The 23543-nt window shown below is 39.7% G+C and overlaps 2 protein-coding genes across 2 annotated transcripts; one reads left to right on the top strand and one right to left on the bottom strand.

Moving 5' to 3' along the window:
- The first annotated feature begins 17141 nt into the window (after positions 1-17141).
- Positions 17142-19317, top strand: LOC143561195 (mechanosensitive ion channel protein 2, chloroplastic-like). The gene is made up of 8 exons (XM_077049317.1): positions 17142-17248; positions 17320-17433; positions 17518-17578; positions 17671-17820; positions 17916-18026; positions 18103-18270; positions 18351-18464; positions 18557-19317. Exons 1-8 carry the CDS (start codon positions 17193-17195, stop codon positions 19226-19228), a joined length of 1446 nt encoding a protein of 481 aa, XP_076905432.1. The 5' UTR covers positions 17142-17192; the 3' UTR covers positions 19229-19317.
- Positions 19318-19393: 76 nt separating this feature from the next.
- LOC143561194 (O-fucosyltransferase 39-like) lies at positions 19394-23164 on the bottom strand. Its single transcript, XM_077049316.1, has 9 exons — positions 22752-23164; positions 21834-21896; positions 21646-21727; positions 21283-21353; positions 20795-21177; positions 20433-20706; positions 20086-20313; positions 19822-20019; positions 19394-19695 (listed from the first exon to the last, which is right to left on the bottom strand). The coding sequence occupies exons 1-9, from the start codon at positions 22857-22859 to the stop codon at positions 19483-19485; spliced, it is 1620 nt and encodes a 539-aa protein (XP_076905431.1). The 5' UTR covers positions 22860-23164; the 3' UTR covers positions 19394-19482.
- Positions 23165-23543: the final 379 nt, after the last annotated feature.

Genomic DNA, 23543 nt, shown 5'->3' with positions numbered 1-23543 from the left:
TCTTTTGGATTCAGTCATAAATCATTTTTCCTTGTTGATTTGTTCATAGGAGTTGTAGCTGGCGCACAAGTTGCTGGTGACACTCCTGGCGCCGTTGTCGGCGCCGCTGGTTCTGCTCCTGCTAGTGCTGAGTCTCCCCTTATTGGGATTACCAAGGAGCAGGAAACCGTATTGCGCGCCGAGTTGGCGGCGTCGAGACCTCCCTCGCCTCCTCCTACACGCAGCCCTCCCCGCGAGACTGGTTTGGAGCCCTCCAGGTCGCAGGAGAAGAGGCCTATTGAAGAGGATGAGGAGGATGAGGGGGCTCAAGCTGAAGACTCCTTGGGAGACCGCGCCAGCCCTGCGATGCCACAAGAGTTCGCAGCGCAAACTTCTGGTGGGGCTGGCGCTGACTTTTCTGCTTCATCCCCGCAGGTATGTTTTAATTTGCTGCTCCGCTGCGCGTACCTCCATATAAGTATGTTTTATGACTTAGAACATTTCTTGTGTTTTGCAGGGAAGTGACCACGTTTACCGCCCGAGATGGAATATTAATGAAGACAGTTCCTTCCAATCCATGGGCGTATGCGAGGACTTCTGGGCTCATGCCGTGCCTCCTACTGAAAGGAGGTATCAGGAGGAGCGCACCCGCGCGGACTTGCTGAATGACCATATTTTCGCTGGGTCGGCTTTCTTTGCTGCCTCCCAGGAGCTTCGTCGTGATTATATTAAAGTACGCGATGCTCTTGTGGAAGCCCAGCGAGAGGCTAAGGTGGCCGCCTGGAACCTTTCTGATGCTCGCGCACGAGCTGAGAAACTCCAGGCGGAGCTCAGCGAAAACCGAGCAAGTGCCAACACCGCCTATATTAAGCGCGGGCATGAGCTCCAAGCTGCGCGGGAGAAGCAGCAGGTGGCGGAGGCCGAAGTTGCCAAGTACGCGCGTATAGTGCGTGTCTTGGAACAGCAGGCTGAGGCGCGTGACCAAGCTATCGTCCAGAGTATCACTGAGAAATCATCACTGGAGAGCGAGGTTGCGCGCCTGAAGAGGGAGTTGGCGGCCGCGCAGGCCGATAGAGATGAGGCCTTGGCGACGGCAGCGTCCAGCCAGGAAGCACTTGGTGCTGCGCAGGCGGAGAAAGTAAAAATTTTGGCGGCAGCAGCGTCTGACAAGGAGGAGCTAATAAAGACCAAGGAAACTGTTGAGTTATTAAACTCCCAGGTTCCTACCCTCGAGACGTCTGTTGCTGGCCTCGCGCAGGATCGCCAATGGCTGGTGTCACAGGGCATGACTCGTTGCGCTTTGGCGATGAAATATTCCGCCGAGTTTCAGGCCCTTGTGATGGACTGCAATGCCGCCGCGCGCTTGGTGGGCCGAGCTGAAGGGTTTACGGATGGGTATGAATATGGCATGTTGAAGAAGAACCCATCCGAGTACCCTTACAAGAGCGACGCGGCCTGCGCGGACATGGCCGCGGTGGGGGAAAAGTATATGAATACTCCCATCCCCATCCTTATGCAGGTACCTTGACCTTAATGAGTTTTACTTAACTAATTTTTCCAAGTGTTTTGTACTCAATACATTTCTAATGATTTGCAGATAGCTGCGCTTGCTGACCAGCCCGACCTCGGCGCGCTAAAGAAGTTGCTCGATGAATGCGAGAGGGCTGGTGGCGATGATGGTGGCGCCGGGGATGTTGCCCCTGCCAGCGGCTCTGGCGCGGCGAAAGAATCTGCTCCTGACACCGTCGTGATAGAAGACTCCAATGAGGAGGAAGAACTTGACTATGGTCAGTTCGGAGATGAGGAGCAGGCCGCGCCAGATGCTGCGGGAGATGATGAGGGTGATGAAGTGGCTGACGTCGACGTGGAGACTTGAGAAGCCCTTCATCAAATTTTATATATATTTTTTTTATACTTGTAATTTGTAACTCATCATACTTGTAAATTTCAATGCAATGGAATGAAACTTGTTTTCTCTTTTTCACATCTTGCGCATTTCATTCATCTCTTTATGTTTGCTTGTATAGATATAAGATATGCTTGCACGTTAAAATAAGAACAAGGTTGTAAGGAAATTATTCACTTAACATCTGTTCTATTTTGTTTGTGGTTTCGCAGTATCTTGTTTATGCTGACATGCGCGCTAACTTTTCATTATTCCTTTTTTGCGCGTCGTTGTCGCGCGGTTTTTATATGGAAGTATGAGTTTTAGCCATTACATGTCAGCGTGTGTTACTCATATATCCACTATGATTCCGCGCGCGACCTCGACCTGAGACCTTAACATGATATGGCATGTACTTTGCCTTAGTTGTGTTTAAGGATTTTTATGATCAGGCTGCGCGGGATGTAAGATGGATGTTTGTGAGTGTTTTGAGCTAAGGCTCTTTGTTTTGGGCTAAGGCCCTGACGTTTTTAGAGTTAAGACTCATTAACGTGTTTGAGCTAAGGCTCGTAAGTTTGGGCTAAGGCCCTGACGTTTTAGAGTTAAGACTCGTTAACGCGTTTGAGCTAAGGCTCGCGCATGTATGTTTTACTTCGTTTTATTTTGTTTTGAAGTCAATATAGTGTTGTCATATTGCTCCAAATTAATAAAGGAAGTGTGAAACATATATGCAAAGTTAATAGAACAAATATTGAAAGATAGCGCGAATCATCATTCATGATGGCTTAAAAGCCTTGATTACATATTTGAACTTTTACATGAAGCATTTTCTAAGTTGTGCCGCGTTCCACGCGCGCGGTATCTTTTTTCCATTCAAATCTTTTAAAGTGTACGCGCCTTTCCCCAAATCTTCTGAAATTTGATAAGGTCCCTCCCAATTGGGGGACATTTTTCCTGGGGGTATCGCGCGGCTAGCTTCATTGTTTCGAAGGACAAAATCATTTTTCTTGAAGTGGCATTCTTTAACGCGCTGATTATAATATTTTTCCAGCTTTTTCTTGTATTTGGCTTCATTGATGATAGCCGCTTCTCTGCGTCCTTCAAGCAAGTTGAGGTCCAATCTTCTTTCGCGCTCGTTATCAGTCTTGCTCATCATGAGTACCCTATGGGATGGGCATCCAATTTCTGCTGGGATCATAGCCTCTGTCCCATAGGTTAGGCTGAACGGGGATTCGCCATTGCTAGTTTTGCTTAGTGTCCTGTGCGCCCACAGGACATTAGGTAACTCTTCGACCCAAGAATGAGATTCTCCCTCCAACCTTTTCTTCAGCCCATTTAACAAACTTTGATTCGCGCGCTCCACCTGGCCATTCCCTTGAGGGTGGTAGACCGAAGTGAAGATTTGGTTGATGTGCAATTCTTTGAGCCAGCTGGATATCTTCCTGTCAGTGAATTGTTTGCCATTGTCGCTCACAATTTCCATAGGAAGGCCAAAACGGCAAATGATGTGGCTCCAGATAAATTGCTTCATCGCCTCAGCTGTGATTTTTGCTAGTGGCTTGGCCTCAACCCATTTTGTGAAATAGTCTATCGCCACTACCAAAAATTTCACTCGCCCTTGCGCTTGCGGCAGGGGCCCCACAATATCAATGGCCCATTTGTGGAAAGGCCATGCGGAGGTCACTGGAATCAAGTTGTTCTTTGGACGCATGGTGTTTGGCGCGTAGCTCTGACATGCCTTGCATTTTTGGATTTCTTTTAGCGCATCCAAGTACATGCCTGGCCAATAGTAGCCTGAGCTCATTGCCTTGGCAACCACCATGCGCGGACCAGCGTGTATTCCGCAGATTCCTTCATGAATCTCCCTAATCACATAGCTTGCTTCTTCAGCATCCAGGCATTTCATGAGCGGTCCAAGATAAGAGCGCCGATATACTGTACCATCAAGTAGTTCATAGTTCTGCGCCTTGTGTCTTATCTTTCTCGCCTGTGCGCGATCGTCCGGTAACTTCCCCTCCTTCAGGAATTCCATTATTGGAGTTATCCAGGATGAAGGGGTTGTATGAATTACAAGAACAGATTGCGTTTGCACTGACGGGTTGCTCATCACTTCCACCCTGACATCTTTGCCAAAGTGATCAAAATTAGTTGAAGTCATCTTACTCAACGCGTCAGCAGACTTATTTTCGCTGCGCGAGATGTGTATGATTCTGAAGAAGTCAAACTGCTCGACGAGCTTTTTTGTCTGCTCCAGATATAGAGGCATTGTGTTCTCCTTGGCGTCATAAAGGCCGTTGACCTGAGCAGCTACCAAGTAAGAATCAACATGAGCCTCTAGCCTTTTAACTCCAAACTTGCGCGCAATGCGCAGACCGGCCAGCAGGGCTTCATACTCAGCCTCATTATTGGTACTCTTGAAGTCCAACCTAATAGCATAAGTATATTCATGATTATCAGGGTCCACCAGTTTGAGGCCTGCGCCGGACCCTTCGTTATTGGAGGCTCCATCAGTGAATAGCCTCCAAACATCTTCTTCATCATTTGCTCGCGGAGGGTCTACCTCGCGCTGAGCTTCTTCAATCTTTCCCTCCGGGATTTCCGTGATGAAATCCGCTAAAACTTGACCCTTTATTGCTGGACGGGGCTTATAGGTGATCGTGTGTTCACCTAATTCCAGCGCCCACTTTGTCAGCCTTCCGGAGAGCGCGGGGCGTCGCAAGACTTGCTGGATGTTGTAACCAGTCAGAACTTCAATAGGATGACCATTGAAGTATCTATGGAGCTTGCGCGACGCGTGTGTTAGTGACAAAACTAACTTTTCCATGATGGAATAGCGCGTCTCAGGGTCTGTCAGCACCCGACTCACATAGTATATTGGCGTTTGGATCCCCTTACGATCCACCAATAGTACTGCGCCGATGGCGCGGTCTCCAGCTGACAAGTACAATGTAAGGGTTTCGCCAGGAAGTGGAGCTGTGAGCGCGGGCAGCTTTATGAGACATTCTTTTATCTCAGTGAAAGCTTGCTCAGCCTCAGGCGTCCACTTGAATTGGCTCTTCTTCAAGCAGTTCCTCAAAGTGTTAACGAATGGAGTAGATTTGCTGGCGTGGTTCGCTAGGAACCTGTTGATTGACACCAATCTACCATTCAGCTTCTGAACCTCTTTCATGGTGGATGGTGAAGGCATGTCAAGGATGGCTTCCACCTTTTCAGGGTTCACCTTGAAACCATCCTTAGTGACCATTACACCAAGAAATTTCCCCTCTTCCGCGCCGAAAGTACATTTGCTCGGGTTGAGCTTCATGTTAACTTCCGTTAGGCGCTGAAGAGTTTCCTCGATGTCTTTGAGCATTTGTCTCTCCTCCCTGCTCTTGATCACCAAATCATCAACGTAGACTTCTAGATTTCTTCCGATTTGTTCACTGAAAACCGAATCCATAAGTCTCTGATAGGTGGCGCCCGCATTCTTTAAACCAAAGGGCATTTTTGTGTAACAAAAAACACCCTTGTCGGTCCTGAAGGCCGTCTTGTCTTCGTCTTGTGGTGCCATTTGAATCTGGTGATAGCCTTTGTAGGCATCCAGGAAACACTTGAGCTTGAATGGCGCCACGGAGTCCACCTTTGCGTCGATGTTTGGGAGGGGGTAACAGTCTTTCGGACATGCTTTGTTGAGGTCCTTGAAGTCAATACACATCCTCCATGACCCGTTGCTTTTCTTTACCATCACAGGATTGGCTACCCACGTCTGGTATCGGATCGGGCGGATGATGTTTGCGCGCAACAGGTCCTCCACTTGCTCATTCATGGCCTTCGCCTTTTCATCCCCCATGATTCTCTTTTTCTGAGCAATTGGCTCCACCGACTTGAACGTGTTAAGAGAATGTTGCGCCAAGTCTCGCGGGACCCCAGTCATATCGGAGTGTTGCCACGCGAAGACCGACGTGTATTTTGTGAGCAACCTTTTCATTCTCAATCTCGTTTTGTCTGAAATGGTAGCGCCAATTGTGACCGTTTGCTCGGGGAATTTTGGGTTTAAAATCCACTTCTCTGGCGCATTGTCCGCCATTGGAAGTTTCATTCTCCCTTCCCGCGGCGTACTTGTCACTGCGCACAAATGATCGCGGTAAACAAATGTTACGCCTGTTGGTGTAGGGAACCCCAATGCGTCGTGCGCTGGCGACGGTACAGCATTAAATTGGGCAATCGTTCCCCTACCCAGGATCATATTGTGGCATGACGTGGTGGGCAAGACCAAGAAGTTGACAACTTCTGCTCGCTTGTGCTCATCATCCCCCATAGTTAGTTCAAACTGAATCTGGCCTAGGGGATGGATGATTTCATTTGAAACACCACAGATTGGTGCGTTCACAATTTCGAGCCGCGCTTGGTCTGCCGGGTCTAACTTTCTGAAACATTGCTCATACATAATGTCAGATTCGCTTCCAGTGTTCACCAGGACTTTTGACACTTCGTAATGAGCAATGTGTGTGGTGATGACGAGAGGACTGCTTATTGAAGGGCCTCCCCTGATTCTTGGGAAGATGACTTGCTGCTCGTGCCAATCCCCGTGGATTTGCGCGCTTCTCTTTTTTGACGTCTGCCCTTGTCGTCCCCCCTCAGCCACACAGATTCTTTTGTATTTCTTGCTGGCAGAGGCTCCTTCCGGTTGCTCATCTTCTATTCTTTGGTTTTTCACCAAGTGAGCCAGCCTGCCTGACTTTACATCCTTCTCGATCGCATCCTTTAAATGATGGCATGCGTCGGTGTTATGGCCCGGGGACCTGTGAAATTCACAATATTTGCCACTGTTTTGCGGTCCCTTGTAGTGTAGTTGCTTGGGGGCCTTGAATTGGACATTCTCAGTACTTAACACCTGTGAAGGTGTTTTAGTGAGGGGAGTCCATATTCTTGGCAGAGGTCTGCTTGGATCTCTGCCGCCCTCCATCTTGTCACCCTCCCCGCGATTACGAACATCTTTTTGGGGCTGGGGTGAGCTTGGTTGCGCTTGCTTTTCTGCGGAAGAAAAACTTGTTGGCTGCAACCTGGACCATACAGAGTTCTGTTTGGCCCTCTTCTCCTTGCTGCGCGGTGATTCAGTCTGATGCGCTCTTTCTCTTGCCCTATCTTGGGCAATCTGTTTTTCATTTCTCGCGAAAACTCGCGATGCCTCCATTAACTTGGCCCACGTGGTGGGCATGCCATCTTTGCTCACGAGAGCTCTTCGTAATTGATCACTGCGCGCGCCTTGTATAAAGGCCACGCGCAGGAGTTGCTCGGTTATACCTCCGATTGCCAGAGACTACTGATTGAACCGAGTGATGTAATCTTCAATCGTTTCATCATTCCTGCGTATGCAGTGCATGATGTCATCAGGATCGCGCGTGTGCCTGCGCTGCTGTACGAAGTGGGCTTGGAACTTTTCTAATAGTTCCTCGAACCCATCAATTTGCCCTGTCGGCAAGCTCTCGAACCATACCCGCGCTGCGCCCGTGAGGCAGCGAGCAAACATATGACACCATGTTGGCATCGTCCAGCTCTCCAGGTTTCCCGTGTTGTAAAAACCTTGCAAGAAATCGTCTGGATCTGTCGTGCCGTCATACTTACCCAGACCACTTGGCATCTTGGTCTTGTGCTGGATGGGAGCCTGCGCGATGCGCGCAGTGAACTTTGAGTGTTTCACCAAGATGGCTGGTCTGTAAGGTGTGGTTACGTCCACTTGCCCTCTGACTGGTGGGCTGTACGGCATGTGCAGATCCAGATCGGCTCTGGCTCCAGGCGCCATGTTCACAGGTGCGCGGAGCTGTGAGCCTCCTGCATGAGTATCCCGCGTCTTCCTCATGCTATGCACTTCTTCATCACTGAACTCAGTGTGTGCAGTGTGAACAGAATGTCCTTCTTCCGGCGCGCGCGGCTTTTTTGTAGTCTGCTTATCAAACGCTTGCCTTTGTGTTTGGTCGGCTAGCTTCTTCTGTTTGACCATTTCAGTGTACTTTTCCATCAGACGCCGCTGCTCGTTTATGAGCCATTCATTCGGATCATTTGTTTCTTCTTCTGGACCCATTGGTCCTTTCAGTTTCGCGCCGGCCATATTTTGTAACGTGAGATCGTCTGGAGGAGTTTCAGTCTGGCCGTGAGGGGTTGTGACGAAGGGACGGCTGCTGGTGGTACGCGTAGAATCACGCGGAACCCTCAGAACCTGCTGTCCGTCGTTAACACCCTCACGTTCAATATCCTCCAGAGCTTGATCAACGTTACGAACGCCAGAAACCATGGTGAATGATTTTTTTGTAGATCTGATGAGATCTGATTGCCGATGTAACAGTGGATGGCGCCAATGAAGAAACGTGGATCTACTCGCTGGTAGCAGATCTACTTTCCTCGGGTGTGATTATACTATTTCACCGATGGTTCTTCTGGATCTCTGTTCTTCCACCTACAAAATGAACAGCGCCGTTACTTACCCCTCAGAAAGGGACAGAGGGGTCCTCTTTGGGGTAACCCTCCGGCGTGAGAATCAGTATATTGTGGAGAAGATAATAATGTGTGTAAGGGAATCTCAAAAGTATTGCTTAATAGCTCAATACCCTCTGATTGTGAGACTGTGTTTGTATGTAACTGACTGTGAGTGAATGTAATTCAATATGATTGAATGTGATATCACTGCCAGTAACTGTCAATGATTGAGTATGAATGTGTCATCAAAGTGGAGTTGATGCTGTATTTATAATGCTAGGGTTTTCACTGATTGGGCTCAACCTCGTTGGCCTCCTCCAATCGCACTGCGCCACGTGTCCTCTGGGACACCTGGCGCTTTCTCGTTGGTTGTAATCACGTGGCAACACATGTGTCATGCTGAGTTGTCGACCTTTCATTTGGCAGCTGTCAACATCAGCATATTCTTACTCCTTAAAAAGATGCCTTCTGGAAGGTTGTCTGACGTGCACAATCAAGGTTGCCCTAATCCTGATTTGGATAAGGACGAGGTTGATTATGCGCACGTGTGATATGCGCCCATCCTGAGGATGCGCGAGGTCTTCTCTTTATTCTCACGCGCAGATATTTCATGCGCAGATGTGATATGCACGAGCATGTGATATGCGCCGCGCGCTGATGCGCTGCGCGCATATGTGATGCGCGAGCATATGTGTGCCTGGGCAGATGATGCCTGAGCATGTTTTGTATGCGCCATGCGCATAGGTTTTGGCTTTGTGCCTTCATAATGTCTTTATCTTGTGGGTTGACCCGCCTTGCTCGGTGTTGAGGCGGGTACATACCTCTTCAACAATCAATTACAATGCCTATATATTAATGAAAAAGATTTGCATTGTCTTTTTACTTTAGTAGAAAGCAAGTAAATAAATAAATGCATCAGGGATAATTATATTTCAAATAGTGGGTCTTGTATATATAAGGTTATGAACAGAGTTTTCCTTCATGTGGCATATAATTCGGCATTCAAAAGTCAGCCTGTAGATTAATACATCAATTTGCATAGTTGAGAATATCAAAAGTCAAAATGGTATCATATTTCAAGTTTCATAATTTTAAAAGGCAAGTTTCAAATTTGCAACATGGCCGCATGGGGTTGCGATGTCAAGTTTGAACATAATATGGATGACCTTGTATTCGAGTTAAAATTTGAAGTTTCAGGGTCCTTGTGTCCAAGGGTAAATAGTCCATAATCAAAATATTTTTTTCGAGTCAACACCAAAAAAGTTGGATAATTTCGTTATCAGCTCTTTGTGTAGATTACATAAATAATTATGGTTATGTTTTTATGTTTTTCTTTAACAGTTTTACCCCTAATTTCTTTTTGCATAAATTATGTGTGATGTGCAAACAAAAGCATAAATGGTTAGAAAGATAATTTTCTTTTATGTTTTCGTGTCATTCGCGGTGGATTAGTTTTCGTACCTTGGAACAGGATCAGAAAAGTTAGGATTGTCTTCACATTTGTAGATGAAGTCCTTTGTGGTGCTGGAATGCTTCTTTAGAATTTTAGGGACCAACTCAGTTTTGAATGCCCTTTTGTGCATTAGACGTGCAGTACCATGTTCTGTTGTGACCAAATTTAAATCTAGCGATGCTTATGACACAACAAGCGTTGGAGTTTTGTATGAAAAATAACATTTAAAAAGTATAAGGTATATTTTAACGACCATTGTCATATGATAAGTAAGTTAAGGGAATTATAATACCGTCTGCAGCTGACTGAGAAACTGTATTGTAGAAGCAATTGGTACATGAGCATCATCTACTGGGGGCTGAAGAAGCATATACCAATCATATACAAATTCTTAAAACACTACAATGACTCTAAATATAACATGTATACATACGATAAATTCTAAATCATCTCTAGTTTTACAAAATGCCAACTTAGAAAGCACGGATTAAAACATTCAAAACATCATCTATGGTTCTCTTGTTTATGGACAAAAAAACAAATAGTTTTAACTTTTGACTTTATACATGTCCACTATTCGAGATTCAAAATCAACTCAATTTCAAACACATACAAACATACTAAACCTCCATCTACCAACACTCAACAAATTACATAACAACACCATACAAAAAGTAAAAATCAGATGATGAAACCAACATGAGTTCAATTTCATACAGGATGCAAACCAACATTTATCGAATCACGTAAAATAACTACTCTAAAACACGACAACATGGCTATTAACTAACCGTAAATCCACTACTATAAAAGTTCCGTATAGCACATATAACAACTGAACGTGCTATAGTAAACAACACTCACATAGTGAAAGAAGCCCTACAAAAACATGAATACGTAGCACACCTGCATACACATAACATAAAACAAAGACCCAAGCTATAAACCATATATATTACAGAGATGACTACATATATCACTAATGATAACCCTATCATATACACAATTAATCTAAATAGCAAAAACAAAAAATGTGTCAGCATGTAAAATAAATGATTACCAGTACTTTGGTTTAGCGATATGTAACGTAACAACCGAGCATAAAATGCTAAATAACAACTATGAATGGATACAAACCTTATTATGAAAAATTCAAAAACATACAACACCTGCATAGAAATATGATAACTCAAATAGTCTACTTATAAACCACATACACCAACAATTAAAAGTAATGAAACATAAAATGAACAATAACTTTGATGAAAGAATTATAAAAATCGAATTTAGGAGTACATAAATTGACATTTACCTTTGTGACATCATTCTAAGGAATCTTATATGATCAACTGTAAAGTTACAGAAACAAAGATTGTGTTAGGTTTTAAATATGCAAGAGTACACTTACCAAACGTAGAATTAACAACACATTAAATTTAGTTACCTCTATGACATCATTCTCATGAAGCTCTAGCTGTAATTAAAAAATACAAAATAAAACAGGGATGGTAGTATTAGATCAAAAAGAGTTAAACAAATAAAGTTGTTTACAAACATGTTAGATTACTTATCAAAATTCCAACAACACTTAGATTAGAAGAGAGCTTCATCCCGTTTAGCACAAGAAGAATGATAAGCCTTAGGGCAATTGCTGCAGAAAGAAAACCAACAAAATAACCTTAATCAGTATTCCAGTTAACTCAAACCATGTAAGCCCTAAATCCAAACCAATCAATCAATTAAGAAACCCAGAATTCAAACTAATCAGTTAAGAAACACAAACCAGAGGCAAACAGTCTGTTCATAATCACCAAACCATAATTCGCCATTCACACCTTGAAGAAGCTTTGCGAGTTATCCAAACTCATCGTTGATTCAACCGTAATAATAACTCATGTCGACATTCCAGTACAATCCGCTCGATTAGACGATCAATTCGACCAAGGACGGTTAGAAAACGGAGATTCGGATGGTTGACACAAGAACTCTAGAATTGAAGCGATGATTTAGATAATGATGAGAGTGGTGAGGAGAAGAAAAACGGATTTTGAAGAATCATGTTGAATTGGAGGGAACAGTTGAAAGGCAGATGAGAATTAAGGTTTAAAATTCTGAACTCCTAAATTTACGTTTTACATTAATATGAAGTTAAAATAAAAAGAGAGACTGCTGTGTAAATGACAAGTGTCCAAATAAACCTTGTTTTATTACATTAGTAGATAATTAAAAATATTAAATTTAATCTTTCGAATATCCGAACTATCCGAAAAATATATAAATTGCTATCCGAATTCGAATCCGTATTTTCGAATATCCGAAATTTCAGATAGTTCGGACACGGATCTAGATTCTTTTGAACACCCCTAATTTTAATAATGAAAAATAAACAATAGGATTAAATATAGTAAAAGAATGGATGATAAACAAACACGTAAAGTTGGTTGTGGCTCAATGGTAGAGCACTCACTTTATAAGTGATAGGTAGTGGGTTCAAACCTCACTATCACCAACTTATATGGGAGATATGAGGGATGACCTTGGCTTGCTAGAGTTTGAGTCCTGATCTCACCCGGTTTTACCGGCTCCTCGCTGTCGTGCCGTTTGGCGGGCGTGAGTGTCGGGTTTTATCCGGTGAATCCCTCAATAGGTGGACCGCTAGGGGCTCCGTCCGTCCGGACTAGTGGCCGGCTCGGGCTACCTTTAGCCAATGGAGGCCGCGTACGAAATACCCGGCGTTACTTAGTTGGCCGTTCAAAAAAAAAAAAGTAAAGCTGCAAAAGAATATTTCTATATACTTGTTGAATATTCGTCCAAAAACATCCGGCAAATTCAAAGCCCAAAAGAGCGTCCAAATGTCTTTATAGTTTATACAAAGATGCATGAGGAAATTCAAATGACAAATACATTTTATTTTTTTTTTTGCTAAATAAAAACGTTCAGAATTAATATTAAAACTTGTAAGAAAATAAAATTAGATAAATCTTTCAAGTTGATTGAATATTTATTTTTACATGTTGGGTATAGCTTTTCATGATAACACCTTCAACCAAATTTTCAAACATAATTTATGTTTACCTGCCGTCTAAACAAGTCACGTAAGTGGTATACCCTTAACGCGCTCATGTCATTGGTGTTCATTCATGTCATTGTTCTATAAATTGGTAAATTATTATATCGGTAACATCAATGTTTGCAATATATACATACACGGTAAAAAAAATGTTTTAAAATCCTTCAAATCAACTGATTAAACATAATACATCAATTAGGAAAAGGTGAGACACGCTTTGTAATCAATGTACGTTTGAAAAATGCGAATATGATCATCCCCACAAATTTTGAAATTACTTGAAAGGTATTAACACTTTTTGACAAAACAAGGTGATTAAACAAAAATGGGCTCCATTTGTCACGCCAATAATGACTTTGTATTAGTCAAATATATCGTATAACATTTGTAAATGTAGCCAATACAATTCAAGTATATAGTATAAAATCAAGATAGTAGTGATCAACCATATGAGTCATTAAAATGATAATGATCATCCATAAACATGGAAGTGTTTATAACGAAAGAACAATTTTGAGAGTGTATGTTACCTTTTGTTTTTAACTTGATACGGCGTGGGTACTACTATATGTTTGATTTTATAGAAAAAAAGTGAATCTAAGACGAAAGTTCCAGCCAAATGGTCGATCGGACATGCATCAACCATGAAAGGCATGTCTATTTATGCGATCAATTGTATCCCAACTGTGAGAGCCCAATTACACAACTTTCGAACCTTTTTATACTATTTGTTGTTTTGATATATAATCACACACAAAACTGTTTTTCACGTAAAATACTAAAATAGTATAAAATTCTTTGACTTGTACTATTTGAGGTGTCTTTTGAATTGTGTAAAAACTTGGTTAATCAAAGAAAAGTAACAAGATACAAAACTACAAACCACGCCTATATATGTTTTGGCTTATACCATACTAAGGTCATCCTTAGTGGGCTCGTGCCTTGGTTTTAAAAAACGAGAGGCGAAGAAAAGCAACGGGGTTTAAAACAGAAGCGTGAAGTGCTAGACGCAAAAACGAAAGCTTTTTGTACACGAGACAAACATATTTATACAAGTTTTATATATGTATGTATCATGGGTTTTTAGAATCCCGATCCATAATGTGGCTATATTTAAGCATTATATATGATTTAATGTATAAACTACCTACACATACAACCTATAAAACATATTGTGCAACATTTGGAAGCTTAAAAACCACTTGTGTACGAAATACGAGCTTCACAACTTCGCTTTAGGTCGTTTTGAACCTAAAAATCTCGCATCACCTTTTAAACATTGTTCGTCTTGACTAGCCTAAAGTGAAGAGGTCCTCACCTCAGGTCGCCTCTCGTCTCGTCTCAAACGCGCTTTTTTAAACCAAACTCATGCCCACTCGCAAGGTAACCAAGGTCGGCATGGAACAACATTATGCACTGGCATTTTGAAGAAGTGAAGGGTGGAGACGAAAGCAAACCACGAGTGTGGGGTCGAATATTTGATTTTGTACCGGGCCAATCAAATTCAAACACATTATACTTTTTTATATGTAACGTCCCGCTTTTAAAAAGAATTAATAAAATAAATTTTGTTTATTTTATAGTGTGTCGTGTATCGGTTTAGATAAATAAACTAACAGAAGGTGGGCTTGGACTTTAAAAGATGGGATAAGAGATTGAATGGGCCTTAGGTCCATAGGTTTAAGGGAGTATAAATACCTCTTAAACCTTAAACCTTTCCATTTTTATCCATCTCTATACCATAGCCTATACCATAAAAACACATACAAACACTATCCTATATCCCGAGCCAATATCCGAAGGTGAAAGCCCGAGCTTGTTAGTGCTAGAAGGTGGTGACGGACCAAACCAACATCAATACTAGATCGTGTTCGTAGATCGACTCGTTTAAGGTACGTTTATAATTAGAAATCGTTAATTTAGGTTCGGATTTGTTTGAGATGTAACAACTTGGATTTTCAAACTTAAAATTTATATACGTTTTCCGACCCGCTATATATTCGGGAAATTTTATCAATAAAATTATCGCGTTTATCGAGTAATCTAATTATTATAATATTATTGTTTATTTAATTATTTAAAACATATATGTAACTCTCTTGTTTTGAAAAAAATGGCCCAAGCTAAAACTTAACCCAACTTTGTTTCCACACCATAACTTCAGGGACTGAATTTACAAGTTTTGATATTTTAACCCAATTACCCAAATCCATACCCGTTTATCACACCCAAAACCGCAACCCGATTACCCGTTCCTTAGCTTGCACCTTAATCTTCGCGTCTAATATGGAAATTGAATCGCATTACTCGTTAATCCTTCCATAATCAGCACACCGACTCATCTAATTAAGTTATATCAATATAGAACGGATCATAATTGTTTATATTAACAGCCGACAAACACTCGTCTAAGAATATACGATAAAGCTTCACCATAATTCAATTAATCGCTACTGCACCCTCCTTGGATCATCTCCTACCGTTCCCCCATAATCAATTTAATTATCGAAGACCTCAGACACCCTTTCTTGTTCGCGTTTGGGCCGTCGGGTGTTGTTCGTGATTCACTATCAATACGAGTCTGTATAAGGTAACCAGTTATATGTTTTCATTCGCTTTTGTTTCAGTAACAAAACCCCTAACGATAATTGGACTATCTATGACGATTTGATCGAGTTTACGAATTAGGGTTTATAGTTTGGAGGATTCTATATGTTCTTGTTTATATAAATTGATTTCCGTTAATTAATCAATTGCCAGGTTAGAGCAGATGGCTGTGTATGTGTTTTGGGACCTGGTGGTCACGGGTTCTAACCCGGCCAGCTGCTATTTTAGGTATATTTTTATTAGTCTTTTTGTTGTATTTTTATTAGTCTTTTTGTTAATCAACGCAATTAATTTTAATAAAGAATGATTTAATGATTAGCTATAAATAAACAATATTATATGAAAACCGACGTCATTACGTTACGTCTTTTGCCAAAACTTAGTTAAAAGCTTTTGTTACGTGTGTATATATATGTGTATATATATATATATTTATAATTATAAGTATTATAAGTATATTTTAATAATAGTGGGCCTTATTCTTTTTATATAAAACCCGACACTTTAATTCACATTTCTCGTCTTTGAACATTTTTATAAACTTTCTCATATTTATATTATATATATATATAATAAGTTTATTAATTATATTCTTATTAAAATATTCAAACAATTTTATTCACATCTTACTACCTATTATATCTAAAATAATTACCCATCATTATTATGATTGTTTATGTATTTATTTATTTATATGTTAATACATGTTATATTTATTTATTTAGATATTATTATTTTAAGCATATCTTATATCTTAATTCTTTAAAAATTGTTTTAGTATTTATTAAATATTGCTTTTAGTTTAAAGGTGATTTTGTAAATAATAAAAAGTGATGTGTCTTGTAAATGATAATTGATAATATTAATCTTTGCAATAATAATAACCGTAGGAATCAAGCGTTTAATCAATAACCATTCTAATCACAACATAACATAAATAACATCGAAATCTCCAATCTATTATACGTCTTATCTCGTTTGTTAACAACTCATAATATTAAATTATGCTATATCTCTTATATTAATTTAATATTATATTATTTAATTAGGAATCCTTGACGGTATATCCCGAAGGATTCATCTCTCCCCCATCGTCACTTACTTCGTTCATCCAATCAGGTGAGTAATCACATCCCCTTTTTCCTATTGTTGTTTTGGGGACACTTGCGTACAATTTAGCAAACTATTTATCTTATTATTTCTCAAACGCAAACCGTGATCTTTGTGTGGTGTATCAATTGAATGATTGTTTGTTACTTGCTAGTTGCTTGCTTGCTTACTTGAATCGCATTCGGAGAGGTACAACATAATCTCATTATAGTATGATCATACGACTGTCGTAGTGGCCGGAGCCCGATCGCATTGGCAATGGTTTCATCGACACTCATTACTTGCTTAACACTTTCATTGTTTATACTCACAGATAACAGTTTTGCTTATTTTTACCCTATTATTTATATCATTATATATTATCATTTTGTTTGTGTCAAAACTAGTGAATCTACTCACTCAACATGTGTTGTTGACAAATATATATATTTTGTACACATTTGCAGGTTATAGATTGGATTGCTTATCAAACTGAAGCTCACGTAGAGATGACCTTAGGATGTTAAACATAAACAAGAATAATTGGTTTTGTATTGTAATTTTCTCTATTTTTGTTGTACTTAAATGTTCGTTGACAATTAATAAATTTGTAGAAGAGTGATGGGAGTTGGGGAAAGAGTAATTCTCATTATGTTATGACTTCTTACCTTCAGCCATTGCTGTTATGGACCGGAGCAATACTTATCTGCAGGTTTGTTTTAAGACAATATATGCGTGTTAACTAACTCTAATATGATATTAATTGCATCTAGTTTTACGCAGAGCATTAGATCCAATTGTTTTACCATCTGAAGCTAGCCAGATTGTTAAAAGTCGGTTATTAACGTTTGTGAAATCATTATCGACTGTTCTTGCACTTGCTTACTGTTTATCCAGGTAAATTGTCCATTAACTATTTTGATTTGTTACTAATTTTCAGGTTTCGTTGTTTCTAAATCGTTGTTTAAATCTTTAACACAGTGCAATTCAACAAACACAGAACTTTTTCATGCAGACAAGTGATGCTACTGATACAAGAAATGTGTGTTCCTCACTTCTTTATCAATGATTTTTAATGAGATTAATAACTTTTAGTTTATTAGTATTTTAATATTCTGTTTGTGGTGTTGACAGATGGGATTCCAGTTTGCTGGCAAAGCTGTATATACTGCAGTATGGGTTGCAGCTGTATCACTTTTCATGGAGCTGTTAGGTTTTTCTACTCAGAAATGGTTAACTGCAGGTGGTCTCGGGACTGTTTTGCTCACACTTGCTGGTCGTGAGGTATACATATTATGATATTATTTATGCCATGTTATGCATTTATTAGTTGATGTGTTAATGAAAACATATTCATTAAGTTATACCTCTGAATGTAGATATTCACAAATTTTCTGTCGAGTGTTATGATTCATGCAACACGTCCATTTGTTGCCAACGAGTGGATTAAAGCAAAGATTGAAGGCTATGAAGTATCTGGAACTGTAGAGGTTTGCTCTTTCAACAAGGCAATACAAGAGACAACTTGCATATGCTCGTTTTAATATTCTTTGTTTTCATGTGTAGCATGTTGGTTGGTGGTCACCTACAATTATAAGAGGCGAAGATCGTGAAGCTATTCATATTCCAAATCACAAGTTTACCATGAATGTAGTGAGAAATATGACCCAGAAGACTCACTGGCGTATTAAAACTCATTTAGCTATAAGTCATTTAGATGTCAATAAGATCAATGTAATTACATGACTCATCTTTTTTATTTGATTTATTCCTTTCTTTAATTACCAAGATTATTTAGCTTCTTATTTTTGCAGATTATCGTAGCTGATATGCGAAAAGTATTAGCAAAGAACCCTCAAGTGGAACAACAAAGATTGCATCGGAGGGTTTTTCTTGAAAACGTTGATCCTGAAAATCAATCTCTTATGGTTGGTCTTATTATTCCATGTACTTTCTGTATAATTATCTTGATTATATAAGTCTCGCTTGTTATAAACTTGTTGTAATATATGTTATGCAGATTCTGATCTCATGCTTTGTGAAAACTCCTCATCATGAAGAGTACTTGTGTGTGAAGGAAGCTATCTTGCTGGATCTTCTGAGGGTGATTAGTCATCACCGGGCCCGACTCGCAACACCGATCCGTACGGTTCAGAAGGTGTACAACGACTCTGATTTGGACAGCTATCCCTTTGCAGATTCAACCTTTACTCGTGGTCGAGCACCTCCACATCGCCCCTTGCTGTTAATAGAACCTAATTACAAAGTCAACTCAGAAGAAAAGTCAAAAGGTCAAAACAACAAATCTTCCACGAAGTCAAATAGCAAGCCAGAAGCGAAAAGTGCAAGCGTTCCATCAGCTTCTGATATAAAAACCGTTGATAAGAAAACAAGTTCTGATGCAAAAGACAAGAAGCCAAATCCAGATAAAAATGTGGAACCAAGCAATGAAGCGGTTGAAATCGATAGCATAAACGAACAAAAGGTGACACGACCGGCTGCAATGGAAGAAAACATAGTCCTAGGTGTTGCATTGGATGGTTCTGGAAGAACTCTTCCTATTGAAGAGGGAATGGATACTGTTTCACCTGAAGTCAAGGAGTTGACTAAAAGCGGTAGTGCCAAAGGATCCGCGTCATCAGATAAGGATAAGAAAGACGGAAATACCCTTGGCTCAAAAAGCGCCGATTAGTAAAGCAGTCTTAGGTATGCTGTTTGATTTTGCATAGTAGTGAACACATTGGATGATTCATTTTAAGCAATGATCCAGAGTTCAAAACATTGGACCCATGAGTTTATTTTAGTAACAGATTATGTCATTATGTGTGTTAACTACTGCAACAACATAGGAGAGATCAAATTTAATTCAAATAACTTATTATAATCATAACTACCACAACCACCATATGATGTGTTGTTTAATTTGACAAACTAGTGTTCTCCAACTTAATCTTGTTGGCACACACAATCGGGAACCGGATATGTGTATATCGATTGTTTATCTTCTCGCATCTTGATCTTGCCTGCACGATTTCTCTGCCCTTTAACCACTGCTGCTTGAAAATCTGACCAATTCATGCTTCGGTTCATAAAAAGCTGCCCCAATAACGCCATGTTTGGTCTTATCGTCTTCAAATTCAGATATGTTCTGTGTCCCACCTGACATAAATCAAGATTTTTTGTTACTAAATAATTCAAACACCCATTAATGCGACACTACCCTGTTTTGACTAGTTACACAATTTGGCCTGCCCGTTTTCAAGACTTAAATGTATGCGTACGTACCATTGCATTGTGCATATTGCCGGGTGAAGCAGAGATGAAGATGTCACTATGCATGCTGACATAATAATCAACAGCAGCAGATAAAGAAGCTTTCCCGTTTATTTGAGCCCGTTCAACCGCTGAAGCAAGGCTCTTTTTATCTTCAATATTTGGAAACAGTTTTCTTAAAGCTGAGATCCTAGCTTCACCACCGTACACCTGTACTCTCGGAAGTCAAGTATTGAATTCTTTTCAGGATGGAATTTGGTTAAAAGAAAGATGTACCTTGTGAGAAGAAAGATACAAGCGGGTATTATTTTTAAAGCCCAAAGCGGTCAACAGTAAACCAATCTCTTCGGGTGTCAAAGGGCAACGGCCCTGGTTCCTTAATTCTTCATCGGTAAACCTCGAGTTCAAGACTCGCCCTTGCCATATTGCTTTGCGGTATCTAGCCAGAGCCTTCTTCTCTGCTTTACCTCCACCAAAATCACATGCTGAATGTGCAGCCATATCCTGAAAGTTCATATTTGACTTTTATGGTCAAACATATTGTTTCCAATCCATAGTTGATATTGATAATTACTGGGGCAGATTATTAGTCCATTTGACCATGAAAGTCAAATATGACGTACCTTGTCGAACCGTAGGTGCAGGGCGACAAACTTTCCTCTACCCTTTATGCCTTTTGTGTCAACGACTTGTTTAAGATACTCGGTGCCAGTTGCATCATCACTTTGAACAACAGGAAACCTGAGACGATTGACCAGCAAATCTCCAAGATTTCTAACATGGGGAACGAAAGTCAAAGCTTCAAAGTTGACTTTGCATCGTAACCGTTGGATGTCCACTGACATGTTGTCAAAAGCTAGCCGGTGAGAAAATGGGGAAATTGCAGCTATCCCGTAACTAACCAAGTGCGATTAAAGTTTAGAGATGATATTTAATTAAAAAATTTATAAGATAGTGAAGTTAAAAGTCAAACATATATTCTAACCTCTCTAGAACCGGAGAAACATGTTCAAGATACCAATTTGCTGAAGCATGAAGCGGAGCGTTTTTAACTCGAGTCGATCTAATGGCAGAGGCGTAATATTCCCTCGTGCTCCATGCATATTCATCGGGTAATTCCCTAACTACAGATATATCATTCTTCAATACATTCATAAAATGATCCACATCAAAAATATCCTCAAAATAGCAGCAAATGCAGGATAAAGTCATGTTAGTATTCATATGATTAATATATTTTTCGTATGTACAAGTTTGACATTCAAAAGTCAAAGGGACAACCTTGTCTTTCCAAACTGGATTCACTTCAAGATAAGGGATTACAAGAGTCGCATTGAGTATTTTAGCCACGGAAACTGCATCACATATCTAATCAAAGAAAAAAGAACATTAGAAAACTGAAATATAAGACCAAATTAGGATGTGTAAACATAATCTTTGTATAGTTTCTAATTCAAAATGTATATGACGTACCCCCATCCTTTGTTGGTTCAATCCTCCATCGAGGAACACTTGAATGTATCCCGAAGAATCCGGCAACGGTACTTTAGAGTAGAGATAACCGTTAGAATACTTAAAAAATCAAACCGAAAAAACCAGGAAACAAAGCCATGCTGGAATTTGTAAAAAAAAAAAACTACACATTTTACGTGATAGAGTCGTGTATTGACTTTTACTTGTGTTTCAAACTTTTTCCCATAATAATGGCTTCAACTAATGTATTGTTATTCTCGTATAGAACGAAAATATTCAGGGCTTAGAGAATAAAAGCATATGTGTGACAAAAAATTCACATATCTTATTGCTCTACGAGAGTAGAGGTAAACATGCACTTACAAGAAGTTGAAGTAGAGTCAATACAGGGTTTCCATCCTTGGTTGACCAAAGGTGTCCATAGATCTGACTGCTGTTCATTTAACTGAACATAAAAATTAAAGATAAGTCAGCATAGAACAATACCTAACACCCAAATGAAACCATATGTCACTAAACTAGGTGGATGTTACTGATCAACTGGAACTCACATTTTCTTGCTGTAACGCGCTTTTAAATAGACGTGAGTGCCTTGGCTTTGTAACAATCGTTTCCTGCCAAAAAAAACCGTACGTTTTCGGCCATGAGATGATTGTAAACATCAACACCGACATGTTTTAAATTACTATAAAGAGATGTGAATTTTACCATACAACATTCTACTAGAAGCCTCAAAAGGATTATTCATTTGCTCTCGCGTTTATTTATCGATGATATTTTACAGAGCAAATGAATCTACAAGTACAAAGTTGCATGATAATATTAGAAAAAAAATTGTTACAATGTGCCATGTGGTTACAATTGGAAATTTACTGCCTTTGCCACAAAAAAGACTCCTTTGTTTTAAAAGTTTCATCTACAAAATCTTATGCTACTAATATTTGTCAAACTTGAAGGTAAACGTAACTCTTTTGACTTTCAAAAGTCAAATCCGGACTTCTTTTATGATGGCAATAAATGCAATTCACTTACACATCCGCCACCAGAAATTTGTCCAAAACGTACTAAAATGTTTTTGTCAACATATATAACAAAAAAAAATAAAAAAAAAATGATTATATGAATCACCAATATAGATATAGTCACAAAAGGGGCCTATTTGTTAAATTAAGAGAAATAAAAATGTACAAAATTATTACTTAGGACCACATTAATCTAGGATCATTTTAATATATACCATATCGTCCCAACATTCTTTACTTGAGAACATGACACAATTATGTTATTTCAAGAAAGGTAGAACCCTTGAAGTTAAAGCAATACCACAAAAGATATCATTCTTTTTATTCTACAATCCATGAAAATTCTCCACCAAAACAAGCTAAACTTTAATCCCTGAAAAAAGGTGTAACATAAATAACTAACATACTAACAAACTTTATTAAATTTTGAAAAAGAATTAATCACACCGACAAAAATGAAGGAGAAGCATAACTCAATGGCACAAAAAGGGTAGTGATGATCACTAACATGTCACAAAGTGACACTCTGCCGTGTTTGCAGTGGTGAAGCTTCATCGTGCCGCCGTAAAAAGCCGAGAAAGAGGCGGTGATGCGGCGGCGGAACGTGGTGGTGCACTGGTGCTTTGTATGAAGCTATATATCAAGAATGGTGAAGAACAAGAAGATGAAGATAGTAAATGAAGTATATATCATAAATGTTATATATGTTATTGGGTGTATATAAGAATGATCTTAAATCATGTCACATGGGTAAAACATATGACATTCACATGGCACAAATCACAAACGAGCAGGTGGAATTGCAATGAATTGATTTGGTAGGAAGGTAAAGTATATAGATATAGCTAGAGTGTGCATGTCGTTTTCTATAGAGGGACAAGATGAGTTAAAGGCTATAAAAAGGCACCGTTTGGTATAATTACGTGTCATTAACAGAAAACTTTGATGTAAAATATTTATATTTATATATATATATATATATATTTATGTATTTACTATGGAATTTATTACCATGCTTCTTTTTTAATTTAGTCCACATTCATAAGATTGATATTCTTTATGTCAGCTTTTAATGAATTCTGTGGTTAGATGGTTTAATACGTTACTAGTTTTACTCTCTATGCATGATTTATGGTGTTTCTCCTTAAATGGTAGTAGAATTCAAGTTTTATAATAAACAAACATGGCAAATTTAATATTTTTTTAAATTACCAACTAAAAGTAACAGACTCGACACAC

This window comes from Bidens hawaiensis, unplaced genomic scaffold, assembly GCF_021521415.1.
Source record: "Bidens hawaiensis isolate Kalapana, Puna unplaced genomic scaffold, B.hawaiensis_p1.1 tig00020612_1, whole genome shotgun sequence".
NCBI lineage: Eukaryota > Viridiplantae > Streptophyta > Magnoliopsida > Asterales > Asteraceae > Bidens > Bidens hawaiensis.
This window is presented reverse-complemented; position numbering and strand designations above follow the sequence as displayed.

Coding starts and splice junctions, on each gene's coding strand:
- LOC143561195 (XM_077049317.1), top strand. CDS start 17,193: ATGACTTCTTACCTTCAGCCATTGCTGTTATGGACCGGAGCAATACTT. Junction 18,027..18,102: donor AAGTATCTGGAACTGTAGAG/GTTTGCTCTTTC, acceptor TTTCATGTGTAG/CATGTTGGTTGGTGGTCACC. Junction 18,271..18,350: donor TAGATGTCAATAAGATCAAT/GTAATTACATGA, acceptor TTATTTTTGCAG/ATTATCGTAGCTGATATGCG.
- LOC143561194 (XM_077049316.1), bottom strand. CDS start 22,859: ATGAAGCTTCACCACTGCAAACACGGCAGAGTGTCACTTTGTGACATG. Junction 21,728..21,833: donor GCGCGTTACAGCAAGAAAAT/GTGAGTTCCAGT, acceptor TTTTATGTTCAG/TTAAATGAACAGCAGTCAGA. Junction 21,178..21,282: donor TGAACCAACAAAGGATGGGG/GTACGTCATATA, acceptor TTCTTTGATTAG/ATATGTGATGCAGTTTCCGT.